The 18,499-nt window shown below is 41.6% G+C and overlaps 1 protein-coding gene across 15 annotated transcripts in view; it reads left to right on the forward strand.

The window, feature by feature from the left end:
- Positions 1 to 18,499, forward strand: part of KIAA1217 (KIAA1217 ortholog) — a 371,546-nt gene that overhangs the window by 262,761 nt on the left and 90,286 nt on the right. For all 15 annotated transcript variants that reach the window (XM_072854451.1, XM_072854441.1, XM_072854450.1 and 12 more), the window contains one exon: positions 8,838 to 9,033. In XM_072854451.1, coding sequence (XP_072710552.1) covers positions 8,838 to 9,033 — 196 coding nt within the window. The remainder of the gene's footprint in view (positions 1 to 8,837; positions 9,034 to 18,499) is intronic.

Below are 18,499 nucleotides of genomic sequence, written 5' to 3' on the forward strand. Positions count from 1 at the left end.
TATGTATTTATACATACTTCGACCTGGCTTAAGGGGTAAAAGTCTTGCTGCAAAGTTAAGGACAGCTCTGTGGGCAGAGGAGTAAATATTTTTGTATTCGACATGCAAAAAAGCTTAGTGCTGCAACTTGCAAAATGATCTTATATGTACACTGTGCACCTGTGAAGTCCCCTGTATCTCACCTTTCTTCCTATTGAGCTCCTCGTCCATTTCTGTATTGCTTGTAATGCCATATAGAATGGATGTCTCCTACAGTTACTTCCCCCCCCGCCCCCGGCAGTGCATGTGCACATGCCTTTTAGATACGTATGTAAAAGGTGCCTCTGCATGGTTTCTACCGCAGTCAAAAGCACAATCACAAAAGCACCAAGATAACACATGTTGCAAGCAAGGAATGAGGCCTTGGAGCACACAGAGTGCACAGTGGCTTATTTGCACCTGATTTGTTGCTTCCCAGCAAATTTCCACTTACAGGATTTAAATAGGCCAATAAACATGCTGACCACAGGGAAGGCTGGGAGAGGCAGAGGTGTGGCGAGCAGTAAGGCTTCTTCCACCTTGCCAAGGAGATGGCCTCGAGGGAGGGAAAAAGAAGCGAAAGGGCACGGTGACAAGCTGGAAGAGAGGAGCAGGAGAAGCTCCTCTCTTCCACAGCATCTCTCTTGCACCAGCCCCCTAAGTCTCCCCAGGTGCCAGAGCAACAAGCCCTGGTAAGCGCTTCATCACACGTTTACTTCCACGAGTAGAGGGTCAAATAAGTGGCCGGCGTGGGTGTGCTGCTGCTGGAGGCAGCTCTGCCTCCCGCTTGCTTTTCCTGGGCGTTTGTTCTTGCTGGGGGCTGGCAGCACCCACCGGCTGCTGGGGCCGGGCCCACACGGAGGGCAGATCACACCCTGCCCCGAAGACCTCGCTCCCACTCACCAGCCTTCGTGTTGGTGGCTCTTTTTTCAGTTATTTTTAAAATAGCATGTTAATTAAGAACTCCTTCCTAGCTTGTAGAAACACAGAAAAACAGGTTTTTCCAGGACTGCTGCATCATGCTTGCTTTGAGAAAGAGACACCACAAAAACAGACCCTCCTCCTATTTTCCTTAGGGACATGTGTGGGAGAACAGGGATGGGTAGATAATAATTTTCTTGAATCAGAACACACTATCCCCTAGGTACATTTAGGCATCTGGTATATATTCTTTCTTCCCCCCGCCTCCTTTTTGCATGTGGTTTTAAGCATGTAAAGATATTTCCCTTTTAATCAGCATAATGACAGTTTTTGTTTAAATCATCCCTTTTAATCTTCAGAGTTCTCATGACGGTTTTGGGGATTGTGTAGGTAGGAGTTACCTCACCCGCTGCTGATGAAATGCAGCCATCTCCCGGATGGAACAAGGGGTCATGCTGGCTCATGAATACTTCGCAGTAGGGTTTTTAGGAGGGAAAAGAGAAATAGCTTCCAACTGAAACTGCCATAAGATTTTAATTAAGACAAATGTTGATGTCCAGGATGGAATTTATGGATAACTCATTTAAACAAAGTAATAATAAACTGAGGCTATGATGCAAGAATATGACAGAGACTGTGAAAGAACAAATTTTTCTGTGAGCAAAATTGATGGAGCCATAGAAGCCTTTGCGGGGAAGAATAGTGAGGTGATCAGTCACTTTTTAAATTTAGCTATCACGTATAAATAAATACTTCATGTCACAAAGCATTAGAATAAAGCAGAGAGTTATATGATTTTATTTTGAAATGAAAGATTTCTTTCATTCAGTGTGATTTTTGCTTATTACCAATGGGTGACTATTAGTTTTGTCTATCGTTTTACTTAAATTTCTACCCTAAAATCTCAGGCTGGCATTTGTAGAAAGAGAAAACCTTGGATTTGGACAGAAACATAATGAGAAATATTTTTACACTTTAACGTGGATGGCTTGGGTTTTTCTGATATTTCATGTATTCCAGAGAGGTGCCACAGCATGTTGCATATTTCAGTCTGGACTTGTCTGGACCAATTAAGCTGCTCTTAGACGGGCTGCTGAGTTCCTTAGGGCAACATTTTCAAATGCAAGTTCCTCCAATTAACTATCTGAATAAGAGGTCTGGCAGTGTAAGTGCTGAGCACCTACAGCTTTTATTGCTTCTAATGAATATCTTTACTATAAACACACAGCTTTCCTGAAGAACAGGCTTCAATTTATCTAGGTGCTTACAGTTAGGAACCAAAGTTTGAAAATGTTGCTTCATGTCAGTCATTTGTAACAGAGTTTCATGAAAAACTTTATCTGATAACTCTGTGGATCACCCTGCTGAAAAGCGAGCCATGGTCCTGCGAAGGGCGAGCAGGAGTCGGCAGCCTGTGGATGTCCTGCTCGGTGATTCACAGCACTCAGGATTAAAAGAAATGGGTTTTGGCGGCTTGCCACAGCAGGGAGCATGCAGCTGGCCACCAACAGGAGCTAGCAAGGCTACTGGGAAAATGTGCAGGTTTTTAGGATGATTTGAATATCATTCCAACCTAAAAACATGGCAGATAAATTCTGACACGTCATTATACGTGGTTTTTTCCACTAGGTGAAAGAAACTGGGGTCAGCATCAGCAAATACGAAGAGTGGTGATAAAGACCCTGTCATAAGCAGAGAGGAGTTTCGCCTTCAGATAAATTCATAGAAATGAGTAAAATAACCACTCAGCGTGGCATTCTGACCCCGCCATAGCGATGGGCTCTGGTAATGCGTGGCTGTGACTGAGCATTACCAGGTTTTAATGCAGCACCTTCCTCTGGCAGCTGGTGCCATTGGCTGAGTTATCTTCCCCTCCTCGTTCACGCTGGGAGGCAAGGGGAACGCTTTCTTTTACCTTAGTTGGGAAAATTCTTCTGGGTCTGTTTCCTCCCTTCCTCAGAGCATGAAAAGATCTGCACCGGGGCTGTACCTCAGGCTCACATACGCTGAATTCATTGCTTTGCTTAATTACCGCACTGCAGGTGGCCCGGGGAGAGCTCTGTGATTTGTGCTTTGCTTGCTTTCCTCCTGCGGTGAGTATGGTGAACTCAGGCTTTCCCCTGGACCGCTGGCGGCGGGAGCAGGCCGGTAGCACTGCAGCCGAGGGGCAGCTCGGGCAGCATCCGACGCAGAACGTGCCGCAAAGTCAGGGAGGCTGCAGGCAAGTGGGGTACCTTGGTTCAGAGCTGGGGATGGTGGGCAACCATGGCTCAGGCACTGTGTCTCTCCTTCCCTCCTTATCAAGGAGGAAAGAGTTCTGGCCATTCACACTACAGAAATTAATATTACCACCAAACTGAGAATGCTTGTGAGCAAGGACCGGCTTTGTAACTCGTTGTCATTGATTCAACAGAAAACGGTGAAACATTTGTGTTTGAAATACAGAAATAAAAGCCAGAGACATCCGCTAGCCCATGAGCAGGCATCAGGGAATAGCATAACTAACTCCTACAGAGTCTACACGGTGTCGAGTGGGCAGTTGCCCTCCTGCTCTCTTCAGCTCTTGAGAGCATGGATGCTGGCATGTGCCTGCTCCTGGCATGGTACCGTTTCCAACTGATGGTGTCTGAAAGGAACATGCCATAGCTTTTTGCATCTCATAAAGGTGAAATAACACACAGAGAAAAGTGAGCTTGTCATGAAAGATGGTTTTATGTTGCATTCAGCTGCCGAATCACCTCCCCGCCCCCAGTTCCCCCAGTGGGTTAGGGTTAGGGTTATCCAGAGTATCCAAATGCATCCATTGCACAGATGTAATATGAACTTTAGTTTATATAGACATGTATAAGCATTTAACTTTTCTGAGAAAGTGCTATGGAAAACATTGTTACAATAAATGCTTAAAAATAAGAACATGTGGGTAGTATTCACTTTCTCTCCAACAGCAATATGTCACTAATAGCATGTCCAGACAAGTAAAACCCTGTAGTTGTGATAATATGGGACCCCACGGACTCTGTATCTTTGGAAAAAGCAGATCCTTCCTTCAGACAGCCATAATTTGGGCAATTTGACACAAATGTGATGAAGAACTATTATTGTTGTGGTAATAAGAGCTCATGGGCTGTGACAATATTTCAGAGTTAATAAATTCATCATACATTAAACACAGCATGTTTATATGCATATTTGCAGTCTGTCACATATCCAGTAGCCATCTTCGGCACAAGTCACAGGACAAATACTTTACTTGAAGGTGAAGAAAAGCAGGTTTCCATTTTTCTTTTCATTTTTCTTCTCTATTTGAAGTGTCAAGAAGACACTCAAATGTTTTGGGGATTTTTTTTTGCCTATGCTAGGTGTGTTCTTTAGAGCACATGATTGGAAAGAGTTATTTTACTAGCGCTGTATTATTTTTTTGATGTCTTTGTTTACCATTTGTACACTGCCAGGAGTGCTAGCAACTTCGAAGATGTGCATGATAAGTTTCTTCTCCTGAAGAGATAAGTTTCTGTCAAGATAAAGGCTAGGGAGGTTCCTGGAGATGAGAAATAAAAAGTGTGAATTGATCAAGAGATTAAATTAAATCCTTCTTCAGGTCATGGGATTTTTTTCTTAGTTCTTTTTTTTTCTGTGAAAATGTGTGAAGCAAATTTGCAGGAGAGATTTTTAAAAAGGAAAAGAAGGAAAAAAGGTTTTGGTTATATAGATTAGTATGGAAAATAACTGGAAATGAGCATGGAAGGATGTTATGAAGAGCAGAGCCATAAAACCGGGGAGAACAAAAGGGTGAGCGGATTAGTGGGGGCAAACGTGAGCAGAAGACCAGAGGCAGAAACATGCACATCACTTGAAGAACATCTCTGGTGCCCCGTGACTGCTCATTACATTGGCATCTCTGTGGTATTTCACTTTTCCTTTTTCAGGTACCTTCTGATTTCACTCCTAATTATTTGAAATTTTATTGCATTCAAAGAGCCTTGCACTTTTTTGCGTTTCTTTTCTGAGTCAGTGAAAGAACTAAAGCAGATATATTAAAAGTGCATACTTTGGACAAGCTGTTAACAGACAGACATCAGTCATGAGGCATGATTATGATTAACCACAGTTTTAATTCTTGATCAAATCCCAAGAGTAGTTGGAAGGTACTGGATCTTCTGTAACTGCTACCTTCATGTGTTACATTTAAATATATACCCTGAAAAGGTTACAGGCATCTATATCCTTGTAAATAAAATAGTATATCCTAAATAAAATAGTAATCTCAAAGCACTATGTATTATATGTAAGTTTTCACCAGAATTGTTCATCCTTATTTTGGCCTTTGCTTTCTGCTGAGCTTCTTACCGAGAACTAGCCTGGGCAAGATCTTTTATCAGAGGAGTCCTCAAGGAGGTTCAGCTCTACTCAGCTGGCTGAAAGAAACAAAGAAATTGTTTTTGCACAAAGAAACATGCAGGGGGACGTCTCCTAACATATACCTGGGGGGGAAGACCATGGCTGACTGAGGAAATTGTAACCTAACTAGTATTGGCACAGGGGAGAAGAGGGAGACCCGCTGCCTGTTTCTGAGCCCTCTTCTGTTTTCTGGCGTTTATCCCAGAGGTGTGGCTAGGAAAGTGCTGGTGTTTCCTTGGTTTTGTGGGCCTGTGTGGAGTATCTGTTTACAAATGTCCTAATTTTGGGTAGTGCTGCTCCTTAGTGGGCAGCTCCTTGAGTTTTCTTCTCTGTTAGGTATTATGTTTTTTGCCCTTTGCTAGCAGATATATTAAAAAGGCAGCTACCCAGGCACAGTGATGTCCCGCTCATTGCTTTCGATGGATTTATGCAACATGCAGCTACAGTGTCATCCTGACTCTAGTAGCAGCAGTTTACACTGCGACTCTAGTTGGGTTCCGATGGGTCCCAAAACATGGGTGATATGGTGAATATTTATTTTGTAAATGCTTGCACTGCGTGCTAGTTCCTGAAAAGTACTTAAAGGGACACTTCCTGAAATACTGTTTTAAGCTTTTGAATATTTTTAAAATATGTTAGTGAACATTCTATTAAAAAACATACATCGTTCAATTTATTAAGTATTTTTTGCCATCTATCTTATTTATCTCATTTGATCTTGGAATCAACACGCTGAATAATTATTACAATGGTTAGATAATGCTGAGGGTTTCTGCCCTGCTTTCTTCAGCTATCTTTACAAGTCCTTGTAGGTATGGCTCCATAAATGTTGCTTGTCCTCTCCCCACTTCATGGGCTGGTTTTCCTAAGAAGTGCTGCCTAGGAATCAGCTTGATTATTAAGTAGCATCAAGCCTAGTGCTCATTGCCAATAATAAAAATGCTTTCCTATCAAATATGCACTCATATCTCTCAGTTACCTGAATAGCCACTGTTGTTGCTGTGTTTGAGGATTTTTTAATAATCTGTTTAAAATTCAGAATTACTCCTGAAATGTAATGTTTACAGGAGTTGAGCATGACAAATAGCTTGAAGCCTTTCAAGCTTCATGTCTGAGCAGAATCCATGATGTGCCTCTGCCTTGCTTCGGAAGGCTCTGGTACACCTCTTGGGGCTGCAGTATTTGGGCTGAGGAATGAGGGCTGCCAAAAGGGGTCTTTTTGAGTCACAGTAATGCTGGGATTATCATCCAGGGGGATCTGAGATGCTGTCTGTTAGGTCCTAAAGAATTGCCCCAGGGAGAGCCAAAGAAGCACAGCATTGCTGAGGTGGCTCCATCTGCGTGTTGACAGGACACGCTGGGCAACTGCACAGCTGGAACTGTGTCTATTGCTTCTGGTAATGAAGTATCCCCTTACTGCTTAAATATGCACCTGTTCATATGTGTCGATAAACTATATACATGCAAGTGCATGTCTCAAATGACATCTGGGGGTTCAAATGAAAGAGAAACAAAAATAAGCAAAAGCAAAGCAAAATAAGCTTGATTCATATTATCAGAATATTTTTTTCTTAAAGAAACAAAAGCAATCCCCTTCCCAACAAACTCTGAAGTTAAAGACCTTTTGCAGGTTGATTTTGTTGGGTTTTTTTTTCAACTTGTTTTGGTTTTAGTTATGGTTTTCTAGAAAGTGAGAATTATGTGCCTTCTAGCTCCCTATTAATGGATACATACAGGTAAGTTGTTAATCAGTACAAGGAACTACAAAGCTGTAATGACTTGGCTTGGTAGTACTCCTCTAATATGCCTGTGTAAATAAAATACTTCAGCAGTGATGGTTCCCGAGCCATTTTGGAAAGTTGAATTAAGAAGTACTGACTAATCAAATTCTTTCTCTGTGTTTGCAGGTCACTTGTCACCTCTGTAAATTTTCAGGCACAAGTCCCTGTATTTACAACCTGCAGACTAGTGCTGACCATGTCAGAGGCACTTCAAAGCATACTTTAGTTTGCTGAGAACAAATGTTGTTAGCTTTAAGTCATGCAAAAATTGAATGCTCTTGAACAATCTCACTGCAGGACATTGGATAATACCTAATATTTTAATATTAGCATTTGAAAAGTGAAAAGTTCTGGAGGATTTAGCTTTCTTGTTAGGTATTTCTAATTTATTGTAGTTTGTGAGCAACTGCACAACTTGGCAACAACAGGCCTCTATAGCCAGCTAATGAAAAATCTAATAAAAGTTAAAGTTCTTTGTACTTTCAAGGTCACATAGGGAATATTTTGTGATGCATGCTATTGCTGAAACGAGCTCACCTCATTTCACTTGAAAAACCACCGAAGGAACCAGATGTCAGCAAGATAAGTCATCTTGGCTTTGCAGAAAGAAACAAAATCTTTTCTGGATCTTGACAGCATCTTCAAACCTAGAGTTGAAGTTGATTTTAATACAGGGCATTTTTAACATACTAGCATCTGACCTTAAATGATAGGGAAGAGGAAAGTGTGTATGTTTTACGACATCTTGTGCCTGTGCTGACTATAGGTCTTTATAAAGTTCATATTTACATACTGGTTTTGGGACAGAGTAAGCTTGCTTTGCTTTGAATTTCTGCTTGTACAGTGTCTGTTCTAGTTTGTTGTGATACAGAGTTTGCTTGAGAGACTGGAAAATTATTCTTCCAAAGTAATAGTAACATGTGGTTGAGGGAGTTTCACTAAACTGTATTGAGTATACTTCTTAAAGCAGCCCCTCTTTGTAGAGAACACTTACAATGTCACTTATAGTTAGCAAAAAAATGTTCAGGACGTTGTATCTCCCATTGAGTGTGTTTTTATTAGGCACATCTTACAATGAAGAGTCAGTAGAAGTACATAAATGGAACCATCTCTCTCCTCTCCCGAGAGAGTCGGCTTTTTCCAGATACTGTGTTTTGCAATTTACTAATATGATTGCCCAGTAAAAGTCATACTTAATTTGGTCAGTTAATGAAGACATTTCTGATTTATGCTGATGCAACAAAAAGCAAAATAATTGTGATTTCAGCTCGAAATGTTGGATGGTTATTTTGGCCTTGCTGCACAACCTGTACCTTTCATAGACGGCACAGCAGAATATACTGAGATTGATAGCTTACAACTACATCACAGTAATTCTTGTCAGAGGATTTTTCTTAGTAGACTTGTCAACATAAGAGTGTGTGTGTGTGGACATGCCTATGCTATACTGGTTGGTTGAGCAGCAAGGAATGGCATTACCATACATCTCCTCAGTATGTATCTTATCCTCAGGGCCTTGTTAGCAACAAAATTTGCAATGTGGATGTACAACCATAAAAACCGCAGCAGAATACCCAAGGACACTGTTTTCTTAAGTAAACTACACAGAAGTGACCTTCAGCATACCAGTATTTGAAGAAGTTTGCACTTCTTCTCTTTGTTTTTTTTCCCCCATATTCCGGTTTCAGTGGACCAATAATAAAATGCTCTGTTTTGCAGACAAGAAGCCCAAAGCCGTCCCAGAGCCCACAGCCTGCTTTGGGTGACCAGACAGAACACCTCTCTGAAGCGTCTGCAGATTCCTTAGAGGCCATGTCCGAGGGCGATTCTCCAACCCCCTTTTCGAGGGGCAGCCGCACACGGGCAAGCCTTCCTGTGGTGCGGTCAGCAAACCAAACGAAGGAAAGATCACTGGGTAAGACCCTGCTTCAGTCCTTCTCCTCTCTGCTCTTAGCCTGTGTTTTCCCTTTGTGCATTTAAAATAGTTTTAAAATAGTTTGGGGTTAAAAACGTAAAGACTTTGGTAGCACATTATTTTTAATGTCAGGTTGTTCTTTGGAAATGAGCTCAGTATGGGGTACTGGGTAGCTTGGGGGAACGGTGAAATTATTTTCATAAGATCTGAAAGTGTGCTGGGAACGTGGTAGTCAAGGAGAAAGATGCAGACCCTGACATGAAATGCTGACTAACGGTTAAAACCCAATATTGCAAATACTTTTTGCCCAAGCCTGCGCACTATGTGGCAGTGAACTTAGTACAAGACTGCACTCTCATTTTCAGAGAGGAGACACAAGGGTTTTACTTTATCATCTCTTCAAAGCCAGACCTGGTTGGAAGAAACCTAGAGATATTATTGCCTGACAGACCCAGCTCTTCGTGAAAAGACTTGGTATTTGCGTGGCAGTAGCTTTCCAGGCAGAGTATTTGAATGGATATGCTGACTTTAAAGGGCTGAGATGCCCTTTACTTTGGGGCAGTGCCCTTCCATCTGCATGGTGACACGGGTGATATCTTAGCACAGGTAGACTACTCTGCTTCCCGTGTTCTTCCCATATCTCAGGGTTGAATTAAGCCCAGCTGTGAACCAGAGCTCCTTTTATAAGAGTGGATTTTGTCCCGGAGACACTGCTCTGAGCTGATGGATGGTATGAGTAAAGGCTGTTTTTTTGAGGGAGGACACCAGAGGGCAGTTAAACTGCTGCAAGAAGGTGGCATTAACTCACATGTGGATTGCTGAGGAAGGCAGGTTTTTGCTCAGAGGTAATAAACTGAAATGCTGCTTTCCTGTAGACTCATCTCCCAGCATACAGTGACATAAACCGAAGACTGGGCTGTAAATCATACCATGCTTGTAAGCTTGTCATGGTGGTTTACTCATTCCTCGACAATCTAAGACAGTTTCTGTCAAGAGTATTATGATATCTGACAAACACAACAAATGAGAAGAAAACAGGGCTGGAAGCAGTCCCTGCCACCTCCAGAGCTGGCAAGTGCAGAGCAGTGGGGCTGGGGACAAGGGGCTGATCCCTGCCCATGTCAGCTCATGGGGTGGCATTGCCGCCCTCCCAAAGCCCGTTAGGCCACCAATATGTCAGGCTTTTTGGGGAGAAATTTCGAAGACTACAACCTGGACAAGACTTTTTGGTTTAGAGGTGTTTTTAAGAGCAAGTGTGTAGCACATGTATCTTTACTATACATGCAGAAGATTCATCTCTGCCTGTATGTCACTGCTGGCTAGGGTGTCCTTAGAATGGCTTCCTTTACCCTGAGATTTTCTGGAAAACATGTATTTGCTTCAATGTGATGTCAAGTGGATTGGGCCTTTGCAGGTCCCTGCGACTCTCAGTCCAGCCTCACCGCGTGGCTGTCAGCTGGCATTCAGCAACTACCCCAGGCCACGTAGGGTATCTCAGCTCTGAACTTCTGGTTCGGATGTGAGCTGAGACTTGATAAACAGCTATCGGGAAACTTTTTGTTGGCATCAAAGGGGGTGGCCTGCTATGCACCAGTGCTTTGTGCAGTGTTTTCTCCCCCAAAAGCTGAGCTAGAAACAGCTTTCTCATTGTCAGTGTGTACATCTGAAGAGAATACAACAGCCCTGTTTCTGGAAAAGACTTAAGTGCTCATCACTATGAATAAACCTGGTAGGTTATAGGAAGGGCTGTACTGGATTAGACCAAGAATCCTCCTGGCCCTGTATTTTGTCCCCAGGAGGGACCATAGGCAGCTAGTCTAGGCAAGAGTAAGAGCAGGATAAGTATGTGTATGTATGATCCTTCCCCCGAGTACTCTCCCAGCCTCAAACTATCTTTAGCTTAGGGATTTCATGGTTATGGTTTCTGCCTGTATAACAACCCTCAAGAGATGTCTCCTCCAGGTATTTGTTCAGTCTCCCTTTGAATCCATGTAAATTTTTCGCATCCACAACTGTGACTTTGGCAGCGAGGTTTTTTTTGTTTACTGCCCAACCATCACTTTTCTCTTGCTTTGTTTTGTATTTGCTTATCTGCTTTAAGTTAATGTCTTGCCCCCTTGTCCCCTGATTTTGTAGGCCTGTCATTTCTCTCAGGTCATCTCTTCTCCAGGCTGAGAAGTGCTGCTGTAATCACTTGTTCCTCACCCAGAACCCATCCTGGACATTTGATTATCATTGTTGCCCTTCTTTGCACTTTTTCCAGTTCGACAGTATCTTTGCTGAGATGAGAGGACCAGAGCTGCAGAAGCTCACTGTTAAGTAGTCCACTCTTAAACCCTTTTTTTAGCATCTGTTGCATGTACTGAAATGTGTTGTCCAGGTCTTAACAGAAGACGGTCACATGAGGATATACCATTTTATTTAATGGCCAGGATTTCAGACCTTGCAAGGCACCCTATCTCAACCTGTCTTTCATATACTAGAGACAAGACCCTGGCTTATCCCAGCATGAACAGGCAAAACGCAGGGGGAAAAGAAACAAAAGGGAAGCAATGTAATATGAAGCATGTGAGTTGACAGTTTTTAGGTTTGAAACTGGAGCAAAATAAGCCTTTTCCCACTTGCATTGCAGGAGGGGTCACAGCTAGGTGTGTGGCTTAAGGGATCATCATACTATCCAAAGAGGAGGTAATACATCGTCACTACCCCACAATCTGTCATTTTCAAGTTGTTCCAGGAACTATTAATAGCAAATAGTTTGTTTTAAAAGATAGTCTAAAAATGATTCTAAAACAGTTCAATTTTAGATTATTATTCTTCAATGCATTTCCTTTACAATAATGTCCTTTTCAGTCTTTTCTGCCAGTGTGTTCTAACACCACCATGAGCAATGTTCTGAAATTTTAATTTTGAGACTCTTTGCAGAGTTGGGATTGTTTTTACTTCCGGCAGTACAAGGGGAATGTTTATTTTTAAAAAACAGGAAACTGTTTATAACTTCGGTTTTAAAAGCATCATGACAATATTTCTGTTCACATGATTTTAAACAAGCTATGTATAATCACCTCCCTTTCCATCTCTATTAATTTTTTAATTTAATCTAATTTAAATGCAAATTATGTTTTGATCCTCAGCCAACATAATTTCAGTGAGGAAAATGACCAACTTTTGTGAATTTTTACTAATTTTACATTTAATATCTCAGTGCCGTTGTTTTAAAAACCTGATGTTTTCTTTTTGAAATTTAAATTCTTCTATAGGTTCCTATTTTATTAACTACATATGAGTCTGTTTTTAAATTGTGGTCTGAATTAACATGGAGCCTGAGAAGGAGTAGTGGTAATGCATTTTGGCTACCCCAAAATCATGGTTTTGTCAGTCAGGACTAATCTAATAGGGCATGGTATTCTGACATGCGAGGCTATTACATGCCATGTGGAGTCGACCCAGAAAACAGTATTCCAATTGTGGGCCCATTTAAAATTTCAGCCACAGCTTTCGAAATGAAGGTCTTTCTTGGCTAAGAGGTCCATCAGAAATCAGCACTCGTCTCATCAATCTGCAGCCTGGAGACAAAGTGAGATATTAAAATAAATGAATTCACTGCGCAAGAGAAAATTAAATGTATTTTAAAATACCTGTTTGAAAGCTGGGAGTTTTTCCAGTGCGATAACTGTGGGAAAAAATTATCTAGCAAAACTGTCAGAGCGAGAATCAGCTGAAACCTGGAAAGTGCTCAAAAGCTTTCAACAAACTTCACTTGCAATTTGCCTGGAGGAAGCAGAACCTGACAAGTGCCCAGCGAGGTTAGGCCAGTAGCCAGCCTGTGCCTGCGCTGCAGCTTGCTGCTGTCGCTGCTCCGGTGCCTCCGCAACAAAGTGAAGACTGACAAATATTTTCACTTGCAGTCTCTCTTGTGGCACATCTGTCCAAACGATGGGCCTGATCCTTTGTAAGTGCAGGCACCGGCATCCTCTGTGGTGACCGAGTGGTCGGGGCGGTTGACGCCGTCAGGCAGGGTGTGATTACACCCCCGAAGGGCAGGGTGTGATTACAACCTCTGATTGCAGTAACAGCTGTGGGTGCTCCCGCAGGATTGGGTTGTACAGGCAGGGTTGGATTAAGAAAGAATATGGTATTAGGAGGGATTTCCACAAGTGCACAAGGATTTGGGTTTGAGAAGTCACTGAGGAGGATGAAGCTTTATGGCTCGCGGGCTGCAGGCGCCTTCTCTGGGTATCCCAGGCAGGGTGCCCAGCTGTTCTGATCCAGATGAATAAGCAGCAGAGGATGACTGGGCTCCTCGCTGGCAAACCTGTGCCTAAAATTAGGTGGCATTGAAAGGCCTCTGCAGAAATGTCTGATTCTGCCAACATTTACCTTTTATTTGCCTTCAGAGGGATTACTCAGAGGAGTAAAATTACACAACTGCTTAAGGATTGGCATGGGGACGGTCTTAAACAATCATGGAATATCCTGAATATTATTTGTTAGTCCCCCAACCCAAAGTTTTAGCAGGAGCAGATTTTAGTGTCTGATTAATTAGTTTGCAGCCACCTTCTATGGAAACGCTGTTACTGATTATTATTATTATTAGTAATACCTGGATCTTTTGTAGCATTTCTTGCAGGTGTTTCTCAAAGCCTGTTAAAAAGAGTCAGGGCTGCAGTTACAGTTTTACACATAGAAAAACTTTTGTGGAGGGAGGGATAGTGACTTGGTTGCTGTCACCCAGCGATAGAAATAACTCTCCATACATGTGTATGAAATGTAGTGTAAGACTTACACAGAAAAATATACATGCTAAAGGTAGACTTATATATTATATTGGTGGTAATTAATTGTTATTTACCATTTATGAGCTAGAAATTAAAATAGGCATGTTAAATCAGGCAGATGTGTGAACAGTCATAGATTTTTATAAGAGAAATATGTGATTTGTTAGCAGTGGCACTGCCCTCTCGGAGTCCTTAGGGCATGATTCAAGCCTAATGAAGTCAGCAGGATCTTCACTTTAATTCATGGGAGAGGAACTCCCTGGGAACTGCATTTCAAGTTAAAGCTGAGTATAGCTTTAATGTATTCAGTCATCTTAAAGAAATTTTCCCTATCTTGTCTTTTTACAGTGTATGCAAAGCAGCCAGCATGCAAAGAGGTCATGCAAATATTTGCTGTCATGGTCAGGTACATTAACATGGGCTGTCAGGTCTATAGGAGAAACAGCCTGAAACAACTAGTTCCAATTATTGAACTGAAACACAGATCCTGGGAAATTAAAATATTTGAAGGTAACAGTAGTTTTCCTGTCCAACTTTTCTAGACTTTATCTTCTTTCATATTTCTTCAAATTATAGCTGAAGTTTTTGGACTTGAAAAGAAAAAAAAACCCAACACCTTTTACCTGAAATATTTTGCATCAAAAGAGCAAAAGAAGGTAAACAATCATATCGACATATCATAGTGCTGGGAGTTTTTTCTGTTTCATTTATTGTCCTTACATGATTTGTGAAAGACAGCTATATGGAAGAGTGAAATATTGGCCTTCCCAGGCTAACACTCGTGCAGTCAATTATTGTTTATTTAACACATTCTTCCTCCTATAAGAGAATGTCTTGTGTGTACCTGAAAAAAAAATGCTTCCAAGAAGCCAGATCTTATTTAATACATACTGTTTCAACAGAAGCACATTCTGTCTGCCACTAAAAAGCTGATAAGCAGTATATTTTAGATGCTGTGTCACACTGGAACTGAATTTGACTCCGTTGCAACAGGCTGTATCAGCATGGATCCAACGGGTTCATTGCAGTGAGACTGGAGTAGATGTGCAATGTGCTAAATAAAACCATTAGCTATGCAAGTCTGTATATGTCACTGCTATATCTGTTAGATGTTTTTGAATGCAATCTTTATTATTTATTTGCAGTGCAGTAATACTAAAGGACCCTGACTAAAAATGGGACCTCACCATGTTGGGTAATATAGTGAGAAAATACTCCTATTGCAGGACTGTGCAACATGAATAAATCAGAATGATTGGTGAAGATAAAGGGAGACGTAGAGTAATAAGGGTCCAAATTGGTCAACTGAATAAAGCTATGTCAAGGTGGCAGTGGCTTTCCTCTTTACCCCAGATCATGCCTGCACAGAAGGTACAATGTCTTCGTCCTGCTCTACCACCACTTCTTATTCTGATTTAGCAGCAGCAATTTGGCCTTTTAGCATTTGGTGTCTGCTGGAAGAGGGATTTGGCAGCTGGAATAGCTTGTACATGCCAAACTACCCTTCAGAGGAAAAGTAGGAGGCCAGATGGAGCTGTCCCATGGGTCATATCTGGCACAGGAGCTATCACTTGGACAAATTTGATCTAATTTTCACGTTAGGTAAAATTTGTAACTCTACCTCTAATACAGTAAGTCACACAAACACCAGACCCTTCCATTTGCACCAGGGCATGCAAAGAAAAAAGTGTATTGCAATTCCATGCATCGCAAGATGTGCAAGATTTTGGCCAAGCAGAGAAGCATAGTACTAGCCTGTCCCTCAGCACAATGTATTTAGGATTTGCTGCCAGTGCTGACAGCAAGTCCCTGAATGAGGACAGCTCTTGGATTTAGTCATTGCTCCTAATACTGTTTATATATTTAGGTAGTGATTCTAACGCATAGTTACTATGCTGGGCCTGAATTCAGGTTTCTGTTTTCACTGGGAAATACTGTCATCTCTGTGGTATCTTGTAAGGCTGTCTCTTGTTTTTGTTCTCATTCTTTCTCTCTCTCTCTCTTTTGCATTTTTGGCTATAAAGTAGCCTGATTTAAACAGGGTAACAGGATAGTCACTGCATCAGAGGCTTGTTGATAGCCTGCTGATTAGGGTACTCTCTTGGGATATTAGGGACAATGGTATGAGCAACTCTCAAGATGGGAGCCTGTCTGGATAAATTTTTACGTACTCAACTGTTTCATAAAAGACAAGCACTTGGTACCATTGCTTCTACCCAGTTACCTTCTGTGATGAAAAGATCAGCTGTGGGGATGAGGGCAGAGCGGTGGATATTATCTTGGCTTTAACAAGGCCTTTCACTGTCTCATAGCATCCTTGTAGCCACACAGGGGAGATACGGGTGGCCTTCAAGGTGAGTAGGGCTTAATACTTTAAAGTCTAACTGGCAGCTGGTTTTCAGTGGTCTTCCTCAGGGGTAGACTCTGAGGCCAGTACTTTTCAACATGAACAACCGGGCTGTTGGGATGGAATGAACCATCAGCAGGGTCAAGTCTGACCTTTTTTGGGAGAGCTTTTAATATGCTGGAGGGTCAGCCAGCCACTCACTGGGACCCCAGTGAGCCAGAGGAATGGGCTAGCAGGAACTTCATGAAGGTCCACGGAGGCAAATGAAGTCTTACAGCAGGGACAGAAGAGCCCTGTGCGACAACATAGGCAGGGACAGATTGGCTTGGGAGCAGCTTTGCAGGAAGGACTTAGGGTCTGACAACAAGCGGGTTAAGGAAAGTGATTATTCCTCTCTTCACAGCATTTGTGAGGTTGCACATGGGCTGTTATGACCAGTTTTTATTTCCCTAGTACAAAAGAGATAATGAGAAACTGGAGAGAACCCAGCAAATGACCTCTTGGCGTTCTTCTTAACCACACTAACTAAGTTCACGGGTCCAAGATCCTGTTTAATGTAGGTCTTAATGACTTAACAAAAAGTCAGGCTGCTTGTTAGAGCCCATGTAGGTGGATTTCTGGTGTGATGCTGTAACCAGCTGTGCTCTTACATGCTAATGGTTCAACCTCTAAACTTGCTAGTGACAGTAGTGAACTCTTTAGAAAATAAATAACTTCAGAAGTATTGAAGAGAATTCCTACAGTAAATACAGAAAATATGGTAGATGCAGCAAAACTACCCAGTCATGTATGGCCTACGTGACTTTAATACTCCATGACTAAAACAGTGACATTCTGGCCTTGAACACATAAATTCTACACAGGTTAGTACTAAAAATCAGGGTTTATAAAAATAGTCACCACTCAAGTAATGGGTGTTTGATACAGCTGATTTATATAGGAAGGAACTGCAATTGTGTAGGATCTCTTTCTCTCTCTTTGTGTTTATTCAAGAGGAAGAACACATATTCCAAGAAATTTAATTGATGTTTTCTCATTGTTTTTCCTATTGCCCCTTTAAAAGTTGCTAACAAAAAATGTCTCTATGTAAAATGCTTGCTTACGGTGTCTGTAAATGCTTAACATGTCTACATAGTCTTTGGCAGACACAACCTCTGAAGTTGTACTAGCCAGGTTACTACCTTTGGCTGGGAGCCGGCTGGCCATGGCTTACTGGCTTCTTCAGAGGTCAGCGGCTCAGCTTCTGGTGGGCAAAAGCAGTGTAGCTGTGACAGCCTGCGTAGGCATGTCCTGTGCCTGTTGGTGTGTAGTTCTCTGGTTTTACTACTCTAAATTGGTGAATCTGAACTGCAGTAAATGCAGCATGGCCGAGCCTGTGGGCCCTCTGAAAAATAGCTCTGTTACACATGAAATTTCTAGTTCATCTCCCTGAGTTGTTCAGTTGTCATTTTTTTATAATTTGTCATTAAGTATTGTAGGATTTTTGTGTTCTTCCAAGTTTACTGGCATTGTTTTGTTGGTTAGGGATATGAAAAAGTCATGTTGCTGGTCAGTTGGGCTATTCTAGCAAGAGCAAGGGTATAGATGCAATTATTGTCCAAAAGTCATCCTGCCGGAACATTGTTTTCCACCTGGGGAACTGGGTTAAACTGAAATGTTCCCTCAGACTCTCTAGATGATAGAAGTAACTGTCTACACTTGATGGACTCGCTGACATGGGTATATGGACAAAATTGTCTTTTGGCAGTAGGCTATTTCACAGCTTTATCTGCAATCAGATAGGACAAATACCAATTTTTCTTCAGCTAAAAAAAGTTGTCAATTTTCTTTTTGTTTTTTGCCTTTTCTTCTTAGCCAACTAAATGTATCCGTTTGTAGAAAAGTGCTACTATTTGAGTGACAGTTAAAAATCTTTGTTTCTCATAACACTTTGGTAGAAATTTTATGCGACTACTGGATTTTCCATGTGTTTTTTCATTAGGTAACAAATCTATTGCAGAATTACAGCTTTCACTGTAAGTCGCAGAAAAGGATGAAATAGCAGTAAGAAGTAGTACTGGCCTACATTAAAACAGTTCCTGTTTTTATTGAAATTGTTATCAAACAACTTAATACCTTGAGCAAAACTCTTCAGGCTATTCTGGAAGGAAATTATATAAAATAAGTAATTGTCTTTATTTCATTAAAATATTTACTTTTTGATTCTCTTAGTATTTGAAGACAGCTAAGGATATTTACAGACATTTTCTGAACGTGGAGGACAGATTATCAGCAGGGAGAAGCTAATGGAAACTTGTACGAGAGCTTCAGGCTAGAAATACCACAAGGATCATGGCAATGA

This window comes from Ciconia boyciana, chromosome 2 (genome assembly GCF_034638445.1).
Source record: "Ciconia boyciana chromosome 2, ASM3463844v1, whole genome shotgun sequence".
Taxonomy (NCBI): domain Eukaryota; kingdom Metazoa; phylum Chordata; class Aves; order Ciconiiformes; family Ciconiidae; genus Ciconia; species Ciconia boyciana.